At 49.3% G+C, this 20085-nt stretch overlaps 1 protein-coding gene across 3 annotated transcripts in view; it reads right to left on the reverse strand.

Moving 5' to 3' along the window:
* Positions 1-20085, reverse strand: part of TRPC3 (transient receptor potential cation channel subfamily C member 3) — a gene marked incomplete at its 5' end in the record, with an annotated part of 75907 nt that overhangs the window by 34872 nt on the left and 20950 nt on the right. For all 3 annotated transcript variants that reach the window (XM_081093065.1, XM_081093064.1, XM_081093063.1), the window contains 3 exons: positions 751-915; positions 11207-11395; positions 18445-19216. In XM_081093065.1, the coding sequence (XP_080949191.1) occupies positions 751-915; positions 11207-11395; positions 18445-19216 (1126 nt within the window). The remainder of the gene's footprint in view (positions 1-750; positions 916-11206; positions 11396-18444; positions 19217-20085) is intronic.

Below are 20085 nucleotides of genomic sequence, written 5' to 3' on the forward strand. Positions count from 1 at the left end.
GGGAATGTAAAAACAGGATTACGGCATCTCAGAACAGCGCCTGACCCTGGCAGTGGCCTCTATGCGCCTAAGGCAGATGCCCTAAGCTGCCCAGCACTCCTTCCCCGTCTGGCTCAGTGGTCCTCGGGCACAGTCAGATGAGCTCTACACTGGCACGTGGGGAGAGGGAGAAAAGTCGTGAACAAAACGATTCAAGCAAAATAAACAAACCATCTAAAATTCCCAGCCCCCAAGCCCCCATGCTACACTCTCCCCCCTTCTGAAGAACAAAGAGCTTGGGGAACCTGCGTGCACTTTCTTGGACTCTGGATAACACCACGTCGGCAACTGCACTTAATACACTCAGCCACATGGCGTGGACAGGCCCAGGCAGCGCCGCCCGCCGGCTGTCAGGCTGGTGGGCCGTGGTCCCCCTGCGGCCGGGCCGCCCCCTGCCCGCCCACGGCTGGCCCGGCGGCTCTCTATGGATTAAGCTGCCAACAGAATGAGAGCATATGCAGCTTCACTCCAGCAGCAATTTTATCTTAAAAGCCAGAGCATCACGTGCCTGCAAAGGCCATCCATCCCCCTGCACCGCGTCCTCTCTCACCCCTCAGTGGAGCTGACCCAGTGACTCAAAAGCAGCATCCTGTTCTGGAGGCAATTAACACCGAGGGTGAGACTGACAAGAGCCTTAAGCAGGATGCCTTTTCCTTTCAAGAGGACGTGCACACCAACCACAGAGGAAGGGGGTCGGTCGGGGAGCTGTACCCGGCTGCACGGGGCGATCCAGTAGCCGACGGCGAGGAACGGAAGGCCCAAGGCCACCACCAGCACCACCAGACACTTGATGGCTATGGTCTGCTCCCGCAGTCCTGACAGGTTCTCGTACCAGATGGTGAGGAGCTGCTGCTGGCAGTTGGGGTGAGCCACAAACTGGGGGGAGAGAGAGGGAGGCGGGTTACCACACATCGTCCGCAGGGCAACTGCTGGAGGCTAAGATGAACATCCTAGACATTAGTGCACATGTTCCAGAAGGAACGCACTGCAGGGCTCAGTCCCATCCCGCTCACCTTCCCAATGGCTTTTCCAAATTGCTTTGGAACTGACACAGTGGTTCTCAACCTTCCTAATGCCGCGGCCCTTTAATACAGCTCCTCATGCTGTGGCGACCCCCAACCATAACATTATTTTCGTTGCTACTTCATAACTGTAATGTTGCTACTGATATGAATCGTCATGTAAATATCTGATATGCAGGATGTATTTTCATTGTTACAAATTGAACATAATTAAACCATAGTGATTAATCACCAAAACAATATGTAATTACATGTGTTTTCCGATGGTCTTAGGAGACCCCTGTGAAAGGGTCGTACGACCCACAGAGGCATCGCGACCCACAGGTTGAGAACCGATGCTCTAGAAGAACTGGGACTCCTTGCAGGCCCTGTCCTTCTTCAGGGACTAGAACAGACTAGTCATCAGGCCAACGCCAGAGGATGCCCTTTGGAACTGGGTCTGTCCTTTGAATGGCCAGGTGCAGTTTGCCTAGGCTCAGAAATTATTCAGGGTCATTCACAAATCAACTATAAGTGCCAAGATATTTATTTTTGTATTGATTTCAGAGAGGAAGGGGAAGGGAGAGATAGAAACATCCATGATGAGAATCATCGATTGGCTGCCTCCTCCACACCCCCTACTAGGGATCAAGCCCACAACCCGGGCATGTGCCCTTGACTGGACTCGAACCCGGAACCCTTCAGTCCGCAGGCTGATGCTCTATCCACTGAGCCAAACCACCTAGGGCAAGTGCCAACATATTTTTTTTAAAAAAGAGACTTTAGCAGCGCTAGAGTCCCACCAGGCAGAGGGCTTGTCTCTAATCAAGTCCTACTTCCCGATCCTAAAGCTCCGCAGTGGCTAGGCAATTCCGAACGTTATTTGAATCTTTATCAAGAGCACACCTACAGGGCAATGAAGAGGTTTCCACTTCCCGGTTTATAGTTTCTTTTCATTGAAAAAATAAAATAAAATAAAACCTCACCCCCCAAGGTGGGCAATGAACCCCCTCTCGCCTGCCCTCTAGAAGCCCGTGGTGGCCACTCTGGTGGCAGCCACGGTGCCGCTTTGCAGGGAGACAGATGTGGCTGACAGATGTGGTTGAGGATGAGTCTCCAAACACTAGATTTGAAATACTTAACTGAATTTTTTTCAGTAATACAAACTGGCAGGATTTGGGAGAGTCAGAAGTACGAAAAAGAAGATGTTATCTTTTCTTGTTTGATGAGCTCAATGTGAAAAAGAGTATCTGAACTTGCACGTTTCTCTCAATTCACTTATAAAAATCCCAGGTCCCGAGGGTCAGTGGGCACTGCCAGCCCCGAAGTAAATATGAGACCTTCTTTCCAAACTCAAGATTCTGTCACTTTTCCAACGTTCTGAATTTTGAAAATAGCACTTCAAGGTCAATGCAGACATTATTTGAACTCGTGATACATGTGCGGATATATTCAAGGTTGATGGCTTCTGGAGGTCTCTGTGGCAATTTCCCAGGATTCTTGAGAACTCCAAATTTCCACTTCTGCCCTGTGTCTGTTGGACCACTTTCTTCCTGCTTCACCCCTCCTTCTGGGAGAAATCCTCACCCCTCTACAGTCCCTGTCTGTCTCATTCATCATTCACTCACTCACTCACTCAACCTTCAACATGTCAGAAGTCCCTCCCATGAGCTTAGGCCTTTGGTAGAAGGAGATGAAAATGGAAGCATTCAGCATTGCCTTAAGGGATGAGTGGTCCTGATCTGAGGCACACAGCAAGCTATCAATAAATGTGAGAAAAGCAGAGATTAAAAATGGCGGTGGAGTAAGTGGATGCTACATAGACACACTCCCAGGACCAAACTGGAATTACAACTAAAATACAAAAAAAAAAACCCAAAAAACACATTTTGAATAATCAGCTGAAGACTAGTTAGAGAGAACCCTGATAACCACGGATTGAAAGTGGAGACCTCATAGAGACTGGTAGAAGGGGCAGAGGCGTGAAAGGGCTGGCCAGGTTCAACAAACAGCAACTGAAGTTCCGGAGAGATATCTCAGCTGTAGGGGTTCCATTGAGACCTCTGGTGTCTAATCCCCAAGCTGGGCCCCCCAGCAGAGAGCACCAGAATTGAGAAGGGTACCCACACAATATCTGGCTGTGAAAAGCAGCACATGGGGTTGCTGTCTGCCAGGGAGAGAAACGGTTGGAAATTCAGGCACCCTCTTAAAGGGCTAACACACAAAATTTTCTGTGCAGCCACCCACCTTGTGCTCTAGCAGAGTGAAGGGCAAAGTGGACTGGAGTTGTGTGAGCAGAAGCCAGGATTGGGGGCTCTGGAGTTAGAGCTTGGAAAGCAGACACCCTAGTTTCCTGTGCTGAATCATTCCCTCACACTGGGGAGGTCATCTTTCCCACGCAGACCTTTGCTATGCAGGTGGTTTTTGCCTGGGGGTAATGCAGTTGCCCCACCCTATTAGAAAACACCTTGCCCCAGCACTTGGAGTTTCTGAGGCCCATTAAGAGACTGAGAATAACAGCCTCCAGGCAGAAGCAATTGCCCCACCCTGTTGAAAAACACTCTTGCCACACCTGTGGACGATTGCCTGAGGGCAACTCAAGACACAATTCTATCAGTCTGTAGACAGAGGTGGTCTCTGGAGGCTTTGAGTCTTTGCCTGACCTAATTAGTCAAAAGCAGCGTTTGATACTGTCCTGCACTAGAGATTGAGATGGGTAGCAGATCTACCTAATAAATGTGAGAAAAGCTATTAGAACGGAGACCTGGACTCATATGCTTGTCAAGATAGTCAGCATTTAACACAGTCTTAATTTGAATGTTGGTCCAAATGCCTTGATGTTTAGAGGGTCTGCATTTGTGGGAAGTTGGATGGATGCAAATAAAAGGCAGACCTGTGACTGCAGCCAGGCTTGGCTTGGCATGGGGTGTGGTGCATCCTGGGAAATCCACAGGTAGAGGATGTGATGTCAGCAGATCAGATTACCGCTTGGGAAGCACTTTTTTATAGGCTGAGGTTTTGCTCAAGTCAGAAAATGCCTACTGAGTTAAAAGACAGGTGAGGTGTCCGTATGGAATTTGTGGACAAATGTCCCTCTTATAAGTGTCCTTGGTAGGTTTTGAATTCTCAAGGGTCTTTCATAGCTTTTGAACTCTCAAGGACAGAAGTACTCATGTTGTAGTATGGCTCCCTCTTCCCACTCCTGCTCTTCCCCTAGCTGCTCTTTAAACTTGAAGATGTGCTTTATGGCATTAATTACACTGTATAAGGTTACATAGCCTCAAAGACTTGATGGAAATCCATCCTTTCCACGTGGCACAAGGGGGTGATCCATCTTTGACTCACTGTGACTTGTTCACATAGTGCAGATCCTTAACAGGTATACTTCCTATATCGCTAATTTTTCCCTCTTCTTAATTGAAATAAACACCACTATATGGCACCCGTTGACTCCCCCCGCCCCCATTTATTTTTAGAGAGAGTGGAAGGGAGGGGTAGAGACACGAAGAGAGAAACATCAATGTGAGAGACACACATCAATTGGTTGCTTCCGCACATGCCCCAACCGGGGCCAGGGATTGAGCCTGCCCTTGAACCGAGGTACATGCCCTTGACTGGAATCAAACCTGAGACCCTTCAGTCAGTGAGCCAATGCTCCGCAGGCCGACACTCTAACCACTGAGCAAAACCAGTCAGGGCTATTGACTTTTCTTAATCCACGGGAAAAAAGCAAATAGGTATTTTCCCCAGTGATTTTAAATCCTACCACGAGCATACCAGGACCATTTGAAAAAGAAAATGAAACTGATTCAACAGTTGCAAGTGAGGGCAGAAAGCTAATCCCTCTCAGAGATGAGTTTTGCTCTTTTTAATGACTTCAAAACAGGGCGTGACCTTTATCTCTGGACTGGTTTTCCTCCTAAAGCACCCCTGCCACCACCCGCCAGTCCTAGTGGCTGGAGAGAACATGTATGTTGTTTCCTAACGTCAGTGGACCAGCAAATCAAAATCTTTCCAAAAATAATACCCTTATTCGAGGTTTCCTGATTTAAAGGAACAATGATTGACACAGAAAATCTCAGTCTTTCCATGGCACAAAATGACTGTGGCATGAGAAAACGCCTTTTTCCTGCCAAGTTGACTAATAGGTTGTAAACTGAACCCCCATTTGTGGCAGACTATTAAGAAAAAATTCACGGTACACTATGTTTTCATGAAATCTGCCTTTACCAGAACGATCTTCGTGGGGACACTGTGGTGCAGAACATGGTGGGAATGTTCCGATTTGCTTTTAATTTCATTGTTGGAGCCTCAGTTCATACAATTTAAAAGAAAATATTCCTGTGGATACAACCTAGATCAGGGGTGGGCAACCTTTTTGTGAGTGCGTGCCAAAACCAGCAAAATCTCTGACTCAAAATCCTTCTGCGTGCCAACCCTAATTTTTTGAGAACATATTACGCCTACTTGATATCTCTTAAGGTGTATGTATGGGAAGAACCTTGAAGAAATAATAAAATTCATTCAAGCGACAAAAACACAGTATATGATGATGAAAAATACATTTATTTTTTAATGTATACATGTACACTGATAGTCCGACAGAAAACTTTATGACTTCGTTTGATATTATCAGTGGGGCTTTTGCTGCTGCATCACTGATGACAGAGATTTTACATCAGGTTTATATTTTGTGACCTTCAGGGATATGCACGAGCTACTACTTTCATCTGTCAGGCTACTCCTATTACGAGACTTAACAAAATTCATCACTGAGAACAAAGATTCACAAGCGTATGTGGGTGAAACCAAAACACTGGTCGGATCTAGGAAGGCAGGGAGAGTTAAGGCAGAGGCATAGAAATTGCTCTTCCCCTCTCTCGTCAATCCATGTCTATGGTCTTTAAGATAACTTGTTATGTAAAATTATTTATTTATCTAAGATGCGCCTACACTGACTTTATCTGAAAAATAAAAAAGTCGATATTAAGAAAAAAATTGTAAATTGAAGATTATAAGAGAGGGTTTTGCATGCCAGCAAAAGTTACTGGCGTGCCATGTTTGGCACGTGTGCCAGGGGTTGCCCACCCCTGACCTAGATCATTCCATCTTCCTTTTAAAGTTCTTGAGTTGTGATGTATAAACGGAAAACTTACATGGTGCGAGTTTTCTGGATTTCGAACCCACCAGGTGTGAACTGCTCTGCTACCTCCCGGTGCCTGGGCACAGACCGGTGGAGGCTCCCTGGTGTGGGGTCGGGGCCTCACTGGCACGGGTGCCCCAGAGTCTCTGCCGCATGTGTGTCCCCCGGTGTCTCGCTGCGAGGCTCCACTGCTGAGCTTTCTCTGCAGGTGCTGGGAATGACTTTATGTCTATATATTGCTGCATGTCTCTTTTCCGGGTGGCTGTCTCCAGTCACACTTAATCCCACCATGGAGGAGAAAGGAGAGTGGACAGGGAGCGGTGGAGATGTCCCCGCCCCCTCAGAGCCCTTTTTATGAAGATCTGGCGTCTCTTATCTTTGTCAAGGGCTTTCTTACAATAGACAGAGCTACTAGCAGTAGGCAGAAGGCTTGGTATTTCTGTGGGTGCAGGGGACTGGCATTCCTCTTTAAGTCACACGGAAGATGGATGGAGAGTCAGAACTAGAACTCCGGACTTTGGGGGGGGGAGGGGCAAATAGTCCCTTATTCTAATTAAAAAATAATTCGTGTTTTTTTTTCTTGTATGCATTTTCAAAAAATCAAATTTCATCTTCCGTTCTCTTGTAGTAGCAGAATGTAGGTAACCCTACGAACAGTAACAGTATTTACCATCTTTCCAGTTGTGTTATTTCCCGTAGAGACTCCTTAGAAATGATGACTGGTCTTCAAAATTCCTGATAAAAAGCATGATTGTTTTCTGCCAGCAGCATTGGATAGCCCGTTTCATCAGCAGTATTAAGAATCGTAAGTTTTTATTATTTAATAATTTAAGAGAGGTGAAATAGTATCTTATTTTAATACACATTTCCTTTGTTACCAGGGTGCTTGAAAATTTTAAATATGTTCGTTAGACATTTGGATTTTCTCTTCCATGAATTACCTGTTCAAGCTCTTAGCTTATTTTTCTATAGAGCTCTGGAAATTTTTCTCATAAATTTGTTTGAGGTCGTTTGATATTAAGAACACCAATCCATTATCCTATACAATAAAAGGCTAATATGCAGATCGACCAAACAGCAGAACGGCCGGTCGCTATGATGAACACTGACCACCAGGTGACAGATGCTCAATGCAGGAGCTTGCCCCCTGGTTGTCAGTGCGCTCCCACAGGGGAGCACCACTCAGCCAGAAGCTGGGCTCATGGCTGGCAAGCACAGCAGCAGTGGCAGAAGCCTCTCCCACCTCCGCAGCAATGCTAAGGATGTCCGACTATCAGCTTAGAGATGTCCATGGGAAGCAGGCCTAAGCCATCAGTCGGACATCCCCCAAGGGCTCCCGGACTGCGAGAGGGCACAGGCCAGGCTGAGGGACCTCCCCCTCTCCCAGTGCACAAATTTTGTACACCGGGCCCCTAGTAAGTTATAATTGAGAAAAATATTTCTCCCAGATCTTTCTAATGTGCAGGGTTTTAGGCTGCATGTGATCGAACTATTTATATTTTTGCGTTGTTATTCCCTCTACTGCTTTTATTTTGGAAAGTTCTTTCCCACACAATCATTACATTCATGTGGAGACCCCTGCTATGCAGATCTTTCATATTTTCGTTTTCTTGATTAACTGCCATCGAGTCCCTAAGGCCTGTTTGAACCCGTGGTGAGATTCCCGAGCTCTGGCAGCTCTGAGCCCAGAGAGGAGTCGTAGACTCAGAACCAGAGCCGGGGGAGAGATCTGGGCAGATGGCAGAAGACACTTCCTGAGTCTCCTATGGAACCTAACAGCCTGCCGTCACATAAAACTGGTTTCCTTGGTAGAATTATGGGCTGCTGTGAATAAATATGAGTGTATATTTTTATGAGGGGAAAATTCTATAACATAAAGTTACCTTGAAATCCCAGTGGCTTTCATGTAGCCACAGGCACCTCAGAGCCACAGTGTGTGTGTGGCGGGGGGGGGGGGGGGGCCGGGGGGGGGGGGACATGCATCCTTATAATCTGAGAGGAGATTTTTCTTGGGAAGTAGAAAGGAGATGGTGGGGGAAAGGGCGTCAGGAGTGGGTGGGTATTTTCCCTTTTTGCTGGAGTGGAGCTGGGTGAGTGCTGAGAACAATTCAGGAAGCCTTTGAGAGGGAAAAAACAGAACTTGAGGCTTTGGGGGCATTCTAGAATAGGGCTCTTCTGTACATTTTCCAAATGAACCTTCCAAATCAAAGACTTTAACTAATGTTCATTGTATAGCAAACCAGAACATCTCAAAGTCTTAACTCTCCTATCAGTTCCACATATATTACTTTTAACTATAGATATATATTTTAAACATATACATATTTAATATATCTTTTCTAAAATATATTTTTATTGATTTCAGGGAGGGAGAGGGAAAGAGAGATAGAAACATCAATGATGAGAGAGAATCATTGACAGGCTGCCTCCTGCACGCCCCCACTGGGGATTGAGCCTGCAACTCGGGCATGTGCCCTTGACTGGAATAGAACCCTCAGTCTGCAGGCCGATGCTCTGTCCACTGAGCCATCCCGGGTAGGGTCACATGCATTCTTTTGGTTGTTGTTTCCTGATAGTTGACTGACAGCAAGTGTATTGCTACTGACACCTCCTACACCAGGGGTGGGCAAACTTTTTGACTCGAGGGCCACAATGGGTTCTTAAACTGGACCGGAGGGCCGGAACAAAAGCATGGATGGAGTGTTTGTGTGAACTAATATAAATTCAAAGTAAACATCATTACATAAAAGGGTACGGTCTTTTTTTTTTTAGTTTTATTCATTTCAAACGGGCCAGATCCGGCCCGCGGGCCGTAGTTTGCCCACGGCTGTCCTACACTGTGGTCTCCGCACCCATTCATTTAAAAAGGACACGCAGGGACTTGCACTCTGCGAGATGGGGGGTGACGGACGCACATCTGCAGACGAGCTGTCTCTGCTCACAGGACACCTTCAGAGCCAAGATCGAGAACCTGTGACAAGCGGAATCACTGCTCCCCTCTCGGGTGCTCACGGGAAGAGGTGCGCACTGCGAACCGGCATAAATCCAGGCAGGTTTCCAAAAGCGTCTTAAGGTCCATCTTATTCAAAATGACCTTATCTTGTCACTGACAGTGCCTTGAAAACGATTTCACTGCCAGCCTCACTGTCCTGGTACATAGCGGGGAGATCTATCCTCAATGGCCGGCCAGGATCTCACAAAAACCACATGTGGAAGCTCTCTACACTGTGGTAGCATTGCATGTGTGTGTGTATATATACGCGTGTGTGTACATGTGTGTACATGTGCGCTTGTGTGAGTGTGTGTATATGTGTGTGTGCATGTGTGTGTGTGTGTGGAGAGTGATCCTCACTTGCTGCCAGGGGACCGCCTGGCCTCACCCCGCTGTGAGAGGCGTGTGGGTGCCTCGGTGTGACAGGGGCCGCATCTGTCGGGCAGGACTCGCATCCTCTGGGGGCGCAGGGTCCGACACCTGCAGCCGAGGCGGGATGGCTCTGCTTGGGCCACAGACAGTCCCTCAGGGCGTCAGCGCTGGAAGCACCGCTGAGAGAGGCTTGTCCCCCAGGTCTCCTAGGCTCCTGACCCTCCTCCTAGACCAGCGATGGCGAACCTTTTGAGCTCGGCGTGTCAGCATTTTGAAAAACCCTAACTTAACTCTGGTGCCCTGTCACATATAGAAATTTTTTGATATCTGCAACCATAGTAAAACAAAGACTTATATTTTTGATATTTATTTTATATATTTAAATGCCATTTAACAAAGAAAAATAAAAAATAATGAGTTCGCGTGTCACCTCTGACACGCGTGTGCTAGGTTCGCCATCGCTGTCCTAGCCCTTACTCAATTCCTTTGGCTTAAACTAGAAGCAGTGCAGTGAACACGGAAGCCGCCTGTGATGACTAATAACAGAACCTGCTTAAGAGCCATCGTCCTGAGCATGAGCTGCCATAACGCAGAACGCTATCAGCTACTGCTTGCTGACCAATCACCGTGTCCCACGCCTGTGCTGGCTACCCCACCTGCAGCAGCTCGTGGAATCCCGGAACCCGCTGACCAAGCAGGTACTGCCGCTGTCCGCACTGTACTAACAAGCACACCAGGCGTGGACTGGTGAGGGGACGTGCCCGCGGTCACACGGGGGCCGGAACCCTGGCAGGGTGGCTCCGGAGCCTGCCCTCCTCAGCTCCCTGCCACACCGCATGATCCCAGCTCTACTGATAACAGCTTACATCTTTGTGATTTCTCAGCGTCTCTTAAAAGCACAAACTTTCATTTATCTAACACATATAAGCTGGGAGATTCTGGGTAAGACATTTTTATTACAGTAAAACATCATAACCTCAATTTTCATGAATTATTTAAAAGCCCCATACAAGTAGTAGATAGATACACATAACAGTTTATCTCAAGTAACCAGATTAAAAAAATAATCATAATTTTACTTTTGGCAACGGCACGACCAACTCCGTAGCGATGTGATCTCAGACCTGTCATTGAAGCTGGGAGGACCTTCGCTTCCTTGCAGAATAAAAATCTCATCATCTATCTGATCTGTACTGTAGGCGAAATGGATAATGACATAGGTCTGGTGCAAGGATTAACGTGAGGATGTACGTAACAGTCCCTTCCAAAAGCGTGTACAAGCACCAGATTTTACTGTGATCAGCTGCATCGTGACGGGCAGTTAGAGTGCTTTGTCATAGCTCAATCCACTGAAATCCCTGTCATAGCTCAATCCACCCAAACCCTGAGACAGAGAGGAAATATTACTGCCTTTTATAGAGGAAACCGGAATGTAAAGAAGTCCTGACTCATCCCAGGTCTCACAGCCCACAGAGAGTGGAGAGGGCCAGAAGCTTGGTGTCTGACTCCCCACTTTGCCAGGATACATCACTCATTCCTTTCAGAAGGAAAAGGCACCTTTTACCACAACATCTGCCCTCATTACGGGGAGGTGTCCCGGGGTCGCAGCCCGGGGGTGTTCCGCGTGTTCCCAACGCGCTGGGGGGAGCGGCCACTCACCTTCTTGACCTCATACTTGATGGCCAGCTTGACGCGGCTCAGGGAGGCCTTGTGCTTGGGCGCCTCCGCCGCCTCCGCCGCCTCCAGGTCCCCGTTCAGGATGGCCTCCACCTCCTCCGAGTCCCGGCACAGGTCCAGCACTCCCACCACGAAGTCTTTGCACTGCATGGACAGCTTCCGGTAGTCGTTCTGAGAAGGAGAGGTTTGGCGTTTAATGCGGAGAACTCGCTCTAAGGCCCTGGGAAGGGTGTCGGGTCCTCTGTGCAGGAGGAGACGTGCCTTCCTCTGGTCGGGGATGCCAGGCTGGACTCGCCCCCGCCCGCCCGCAGCCAGGACCTCCTGCGACCTGCCCACCGTGAGTCACCCCTGAGAGCGCTGCGCACCACAGTCCCTGGTTTTATGACGAGCTGTCGCCTAGATGCCGATGCTGAAGGGACAAAGCGTCAAAAAGAGCCGCATCTCTCTGGTGCAGGCACCTGATCGTTTTCCTTAAAGCCCAAGCAACACCATTTCTATAATGAAAAAACATTTTTACACCAGTTATTTTATTCTACTTATTTTTAGTTGAGGTACAACAAAAAAAAATTTTATTTTATTTATTTTATTTTTTTTTAATATATTTTATTGAGTTTTTACAGAGAGGAAGGGAGAGAGATAGAGAGTTAGAAACATCGATGAGAGAGAAACATCGATCAGCTGCCTCCTGCACATCTCCCACTGGGAATGTGCCCACAACCCAGGTACATGCCCTTGACCGTAATCGAACCTGGGACCTTTCAGTCCGCAGGCCGACGCTCTATCCACTGAGCCAAACCGGTTTCAGCAACAAAAAATTTTTTTAAATGGGGATTTTCCTAAAGTGGCGATTTGACATGGAAGATGGAGCACATGCGGAAATAGCGTGTCCAGGTAACTATCTCCCGCCGTGGTGGCGACGCGGCTGCTCCAAGTGCAGCCAGGCCTCACCCAGCGGCCTCAACGCGCCTGGCCATGCGCCAGGACGGCCATCCCCACCAGCCCCGAGGCCCTCATGTGTTTCTGACCCACGTCATCTCCGGGAATGACTGGTGTGCAGGGCATGTGGGGAAGGACAGGTGCCAGCAGAGAGGAGTTTCCCTGGTTGGTCTGCAGGGCACGTGCCCACGTCCGGGGGAAGACAAGTGTCTGATTTGTAGTCACTGAAGTCCCAAGGGGTGCAGAGTACCAGTACCTGAGAGGAAAGATCCCAGGCCACTGGAACGAAAGCCTCGCTAGAAATGACCTGCAAACCTCTCCTTCCATTCGCATGTGTGTGTGGCGCATGGACTGGCATGAGGAAGTCAGCGGGCAACCTCCCGTTACCTCCTGACTGAAGCTCTATTTCTCACCCTCTGGTTCCTGTCAAGGTGTCAACGACCATCGTAGGAAAGTGTCTCACTTCCGGAAGCCCAGTCCCACTGCTATGGCTCTCACTAAAATGACAGCCCGTTAAGAAAGTTAGCCAGATGATCATCAAATGTGGTGCGCTTGCGGAAAGTGGATTCCTCATTTCGACATGTCCGGAGACACTGTGCCTCTGGTAACTAAGCAATACTTTGCATAGCAGAATTTCCTAATTCTGGGCTTCTGAAAATCACACCTTAAAAAAAGGCATGGCCCTAGCTCGTTTGGCTCAGTAGATAGAGCCTTAGCCTGGGAACTGAAGGGGCCCGGGTTTGATTCTGGTCAAGGGCACATGCCTGGATTGTGGGCTTGATCTCCAGGAGGGGGCATGTAGGAGGCAGCTGATCAATGATCCTTTCTGGTCATTTATGTTTCTCTCTCTCTCTCTCTCTGTCTCTCTCTCTCTCTCTCTCTCTCTCTCTCCCCCCTTCTCTCTGGAATCAATAAAAATATACTTTTAAAAAAAAGGCATGAGGGCCCAGCTGGCATGGCTCAGTGGTTGAGCATTGACCTATGAGTCAGGAGGTCATGGTTTGATTCCCGGTCAGGACACATGCCTAGGTTGTGAGCTCAATCCCCAGTGTGGGGTGTGCAGGAGGCAGCTGATCAATGATTCTCTTGCATCATTGATGTTTCTATCTCCCTCTCCCTCTCCCTTCCTCTCTGACATCAATAAAATATTACTTTAAAAAAGGTATTCTAATTTCATTTTTTAAAAAGGCATGAGGAATTCCACTTTCCCTCCTTAAATAATTAATTTATATGATGTGATGGGCAAAAATCACATCACCAACCAAATAAACAAGAGGAGGAGAGAATGTGTAGAGGCTACCCAGACTAGAGGAGTTTCCATTTCAGACATCAGAAACCCAGCTAAAGGACAGTTACACTTAATCCTCTTCCTCTCATAAGGGAACAGATAAAATGAATAAAAACTTCAATCTTTGGTTTCCATTCAAATTGGGACCAGGCAACTGATAAAATTAATAAAATGTTCAGCCGCTGGTTTCTATGCGGAGTGTCTGCCTTCCATGCTTGGAAGACTAATGAAATATTTTATTATAGCATCCAGAAGTATTAAATCCATGTCTGTTTCCATAGAAAGCTCCCCTTTTAATACAATTTTTTAGATGAAATTTCCTCATGTGCCTCTTCAGTTCAGACTGTTCTATAAGATTTGGTACAACACAGGACGGCCATTGCTCCATTGAGCAGAAATAAGAGAGACGATTTCCTACGCTTGACGAAAATGTGGGAACCACTCTGCAGCAACACCTAAATAATGACTCGTTATCTTACAACATTGTCGTCTGTAAATTGCCCAGTCCCAAAGAAAGCCATGTGGGCTGTTCACGTCCACTGAAAGATCAGTCACCCACGTGGCCAGGGCAACACTGTTTTCATAACTACGGAAACCTTTCCTGGGGGGGAGTCTGCTCCCCCAGCACAGAAAGCAGTCAGAGCTGGAGATAATGGGCGTTTCTTTCACTGTGGTCATGGGGTGGCATTTGTCATTATTTGCAGGGCTCCCCGGGAACATGGGGGTGCAGACCGCCCTTCCCGGGTGCCAAAGGAACCGCCTACAGCGGCACCGACCACCAGGAGGTCCTGCCTCGTGTTCCTCCCCGGGACCATTTGTCTGCTCTGCATTTCCTGGTAATTTCCCCGTAATTTAGTTTTGCTTAATCGTCTTTATAAGCCGCTCATCCGTCACCTGGGCCTGCCACAAAGTTATGGGATGGACCTGCTGCCCACTTGGCAGAGCAGGAACTCAAAAGCCCAAGGACCACCCTGGCCGGTGGCTTAGTTGGTTGGAGCATCGTGCCACCCACCAAAAGGGTTCGGGCTCTATCCCCAGTCGGGGCACGTCCAGGAGGCAACCAATCAATGTTTGTCTCTCTCACTCTCCCTTCCTCTCTCTCTAAAATCAATAAAAACATATCCTTGGGTGAAGGGAATTAAACAAAAACGCCCAAGGCCCCGCACAAGCCAGAGGAAGAACAATGGCGCTCCATCGTCATCATGCCCTGTCTCCAGGTCTCAGCACTCAGATCAGCGCTTACTCAGCATTCTAATTCTCTTCCATCCTTTTTCAAAATCCCTTTTATCCTTAAGAGGAAAGCGGAAATTCAATTCTAAGTAGGCTGGGCCCTGTCCGATCCTTTCCCTAGTAACAAAGAGAGGGTAGCGGTCGAAGCATCAATCTGAAGCCAGACTGCTTAGGTTCAGATACTGCTTCTGCCACTCACTGCTGTGCGATCTTGAGAAGTGACTCGGCCTCTCTGAGGAGAATAAGCCTACCCAATCGTGCTGCTGTGGGGCGTACGTGCTCAGGGAGCTTAGCACACGTCAAGTACTACAGGAGCTTCGGTAGTGCCACGTACAGCCTGTGAGACAGAGTTCTGAGGCGGGCCCCACGACTCCCGCTCTGACCCTGGCAGCTGGGACCTTGGCCATCGGCCTTGTTTTCTCTGTAAGATGAGCGGTCTGTCTGCTCAGATGATTCCCAGAACCTCTTCCCGCTGTGAAATGCTGCCTTGCTCCAGGATTGTATTCGTTTTCCTCTTCCCGGCAGCCCTGCTGTGGGGATAGCTGACATTGCTCTTCCGCGTTAAAGAGCGGAAAACCGAGGCAAGGGAGGGCAAAAGGCTCTTTTCCCCTTTTTTCACAAATGTGCGCCTCTGACTCCGCATTAGGAAACTCCACTTCGCGTTCCCTCAGCCTAATAAATGACGCGCCCGCTCGCCTCGGATCCGCGGAGCGTTCGACCCGGAGGCCATCCTGCCCAGGATCCTGTCCCGGGAATAGCTACGGCAGCGTTTGCACACCCACACTACGCCCGTAACAGCCTGGCACCACGCCGTCCGCCCTTCATTTATCTGAGTCTATATCCGAGCGTGGCCGGCCTCCCGGGGTAATGACCTTCACGTGTTTTAGGCACCGGGCCTCCTGCAGGCTTCAAGGACAGCGGTTCTCAACCTGTGGGTCGCGACCCCTTTGGGGGTCGAACGACCCTTTCACAGGGGTCGCCTAAGACCATCGGAAAACACATATGCAATTACATATTGTTTTTGTGATTCATCACTATGCTTTCATTATGTTCCATTTGTAACAATGAAAATACATCCTGCATGTCAGATATTTACATGACGATTCATAACAGTAGCAACATTACAGTGATGAAGTGGCAACGAAAATAGTGTTACGGTCGGGGGTCACCACAGCATGAGGAGCTGTATTAAAGGGTCGCGGCGTTAGGAAGGTTGAGAACCGCTGTTCAAGGAGCTTTGGAAACGGCAAGGTGGCCGGGCACCTTCTGTCAAGCACCCGAGTGATGGCGATGTGAGGGGCGAGAGGCTCGGTCTCCCGGCCATTCCGAGGGTGAAGCCGGGAAGGTGCCCGCACAGGGAAAGCCTCCTCTTTTTCGCGAGGCAGCACATTGTCTATGTTTTCATTTCAAAGCCGGGACTGTGAGCTCAGAGTCTCTGTGGAAAGGACGCAGAGGACACCACGAAACAGGGCAAACGAGGTGAGCTGCCTGCCTCCGCCACGAGCGGAGCGCCACCCGCCGCCCCTTCCAGCCAGGCCTGGGTCAGGGCGGTGAGAGCTGTTTTCTCCTCTAAGGCCCTGACAGATGGACATGCGTGTGGGGCAGGAGGGCAAGGAGGGGAGGCGAGGGCAGGTAACCAGGCAACAGCAGGACAGGGAAGAATAAGCAAGAAAAGGGCTATGCCATCGGGGGAGGGGACTTGTGGTCCCTGAACACCGTGTTTCAGAGAAGGCTATGCCCCCAAGGGCTTTCCATAGAATTCAGATTGAGGGACAGTGAGATTTAGATGATTTCTGCATGTTCTTAGATATCTGGTAGCTTTTATGCATGCCCTCTTAAACTCAATTGTGTTCTCTCTCTCTCTCTCTCTCTCTCTCTCTCTCTCTCTCTCTCTCTCTCTCTCCTTGCAATATTTCCCCACCTTTGAAAGGTTACCAGAGGGGACTCTGTGGTCACAGTGAAGAGGAGTCTAAGTATTATCAATATAGATTTAGCCAGCTTCAGGGGAAAACAAAAAATGACGGACTTTTCAACCATGGCTCTACTGAGACAACTTCTCTGGGCAGAACTGCATACATCATCATCTTCTGCAAATTATTAAAACATATTCCCTTTTGTAGAAGCTCCTTTATAGACTTTCCATATATAACAAGCAAAACGCATTTTAAAAAAAGGTTGAGTGATATTTGAAAGTGGAAAACAAATTTAGAATTATATTTTTATTACTATGCCAAAATAAAGAGGTAATATTTAGAACTATTTTACCTGAATGTTTTTCTGTTCACTCTAAAGACATTGGAGGCTTTCAATTTGTTCTGAGTTCTGCCTAAAAAATTCATTTGGGGCCCAAGGAAATGAGTCTTTCAAATATTATACAACGAATCTCCTCAAAGGGACCAGATATAAGGTAAATGTTTATTTTATTCTTTGTATTTTCGCACATTTTCCAAAATTTTTATAATAAATATGTGTAGCTTTTCTCTCAGGAAAATATTTTAATGGAATAACAAATAAAAGTACCCTACAGCCAGAGCTCCACCTGCACGAGACAGGGTTGACCAATGAGGAGGAATGGGAGTGGGGAAAGGCCCACAGAACTTTCCATTTTCTTGCAACCCCTTGGCCTGAATTATGTTGCTAGTTGCATTTGTGTAAATCTCACTTAAGCATGAAAAAATGTAATAAGATCTGGAAGACAGAATAACCACTCTTCCTCAATCTGCCCTCACAACACTGAACTGGAAAGCCGATGGGCTCAGCGTCCAGAAAACAATTCAAGGAGCTGATGTGGACAATCACCTCCGGTGGAGAGTAGGCGACAGGGTCCTGCCGCAAACCCGCCTGCTGACTCTCTCCGCCCCTAACGCACTCTCCTTTCACCCGGTTAATAGGTAGGTCCATCCCAAACGCCCAGGAGGACGGAGCAACTGAGTGAACAGTAACGATGTTCTCCATTACTGTCTACTTTTTATAAAAATGAAGAACACTGGAAGGCTAGGGAGTGTTGGGGGGCGGGGGTAAGAGATCAACCAAAGGACTTGTATGCAGGCATATAAGCATGACCAGTGGACACAGACACTGGGGGGGGGGGGGTGAAGGCATGTGCCAGGGGGTAGGGGAGGCCGGGGGAAGGTCAACGGGGGGGAAAAGGAGACATATGTATTACTATTTGTAATACTTTAAACAAGAAAATAAAATTTAAAAAATAACACTGATTGATTGGAGATGATGTCCAGGACCAAAAAAAAAAAAAAAAATCTATTAAAGCAAAATGCTGGCCCGCCCTCAGATTTCTGGTTGCCCTGCTGTCTGTGGTCCACATTTGCCAGGCTGAACACACACTTGTGGGTTGGGGAGAGGCATTCTGGTCAGATTAATGAAATGACTCTGGCAGCATTGAGATTAGCCTTTGACTTTCAATCTAAATGTTTGGGCCAATAAGCAGTGAACTCATCCTATCTGCATGCTGGGTCCCACCGTACAACTAACGACAGAAGAGGGGGAAGGGAGACAGGCTCGCCAAATCCCTCCTTTTGACAAAAGCGGACCTAAGGGTTCTCCAGACAAATTCTAGTTCTCGGATCCAGCCTATCCCAGTCCAGAGAACAAGTTTTCCACAGCCCAAGCTGAGCAGGGAAAAGCATCGGATCCCTTCTGAACATCGCTCCCGCCCCCTGGTGACTTAAATCCCCGGGGCCACACCGGTTTGGGAGCACAGCCGGGCAGGCACCAGGCAGGCAGCGGCCGCGCGAGGCGCCCAGCTTACCTTGAACTCCTTCTCGATGTTGGCCAGCTTGGCCAGCTCGTTGCTGAGCTCCAGGGCGGTGAGCACGGGGTCCTCGCTGGACAGGGACAGGTAGGCCGGGCTGGCCAGCCCGCGGTAGGCGTTGATCCGGGAGCGCGAGTGGCTGAAGGCGTCGCGCCGCTGCTTGTCGGCGCAGTCGCCGCACTTGCAGAAGTAGTCGTGCGGCCGCTCGATGCGCGCGCCGCGCCGCAGCAGCATGTGCACCACCTCGTACTTGTGGCAGTGCGCCGCCAGGATGACCGGCGTGATGTCGGGCGAGAAGCGCGTGCCGTCCTCGTCGTAGGCGTAGAAGTCGTCGTCCTGCAGCTCCTGCTCGCAGGGGCTGAGCGTCAGGCGCCCGCTGGCCGCGAAGCCCGGGTGGTTGAGGATGGCCTCCACGATGCGCACGTAGCCCTTGCTGATGGCCAGCAGCAGCGCGTCGCCGATGCGCGCCAGGTTCTCCTTCTTGAGCAGCAGCTCCGTCACCTCCAGGTGCTCGTTGCCCACGGCCAGCTGCAGCGCGTTCTGGCCCATGTAGTCCACGCAGTTGACGTTGAGCGTGCGGGACTCCTCCAGCATCTTGCGCACCACCGGGATGTTGCCGTACTCGGCCGCGTCCAGGAAGCGCTCCTCCTCGGCCGTCAGGCTGGTGCCGCGGTCGTTGAACATGAAGGCCGGGCCCCGCACGGCCTGGCGCCGGCCCTTCTCCCGCATCCCCGTCTTGCGCCGCAGGGATGGGCTTTCATCCATGGACCTGAGCGGCGGCAAAGAAAACAGAGCTGGGGCGCAGAGCTGGGGCGCAGCGGGGCGAACGGCTCCCTCCAGGCGCCGGGCCCTGCGGGCAGCCGCCGCGCCCGGGGCCGCGCGAATGCGCCCCCGACATGCACACCTGCACCCCGGCGGCCTGAACCGGGGAGCAGCCGCCAGCCCCGCCGCCAAGAGCTCCTTCCCACAGACAGGGCTGCAGAAGGGGCAGTGACAGAAACACTTGCCAGGCCCCGCGCCGCCCTGCGCCCCTGGCTGAGCGGGACTCGGGGACCTGTGGAAATAGCCTTATCCTGCTCAGCGGCCTGGAAATACAGGCTAGCAGGTGCCTGAGGGCGGGAGAAAGTACGTTTCTCAAGACGTAGGCCAGGACCTGCTCTCAAGTCATTGCACATTTTTTCTTTATTGATTAAGATATTACATATGTGTCCTTATCTCCCCATTGCGCCCCCACCCCCCACCCCCACTCATGCCCTCAGCCCCCTGGTGTCTGTGTCTATTGGTTAGGCTTATATGCATGCATACAAGTCCTTTGGTTGATCTCTGCCTCTTACCCCCACCTTCCCTCTGAGGTTTGATGGTCTGATCGATGCTTCTGTGTCACTGGATCATTGCACATTTTTAACTAAATACAGTAATTCATCGGTTCTCAACCTGTGGGTCGCGACCCCTTTGGTGGTAGAACGACCCTTTCACAGGGGTCGCCTAAGACCATCCTGCATATCAGATATTTACATGACGGTTCATAACAGTAGCAACATTACAGTTATGAAGTAGCAACGAAAATAATGTTATGGTTGGGTCACAACATGAGGAACTGTATTTAAAGGGCCAGAAGATTGAGAACCACTGCAATAA

The sequence above is a fragment of the Myotis nattereri genome (genome assembly GCF_964212035.1).
Source record: "Myotis nattereri genome assembly, chromosome: 5".
NCBI lineage: Eukaryota > Metazoa > Chordata > Mammalia > Chiroptera > Vespertilionidae > Myotis > Myotis nattereri.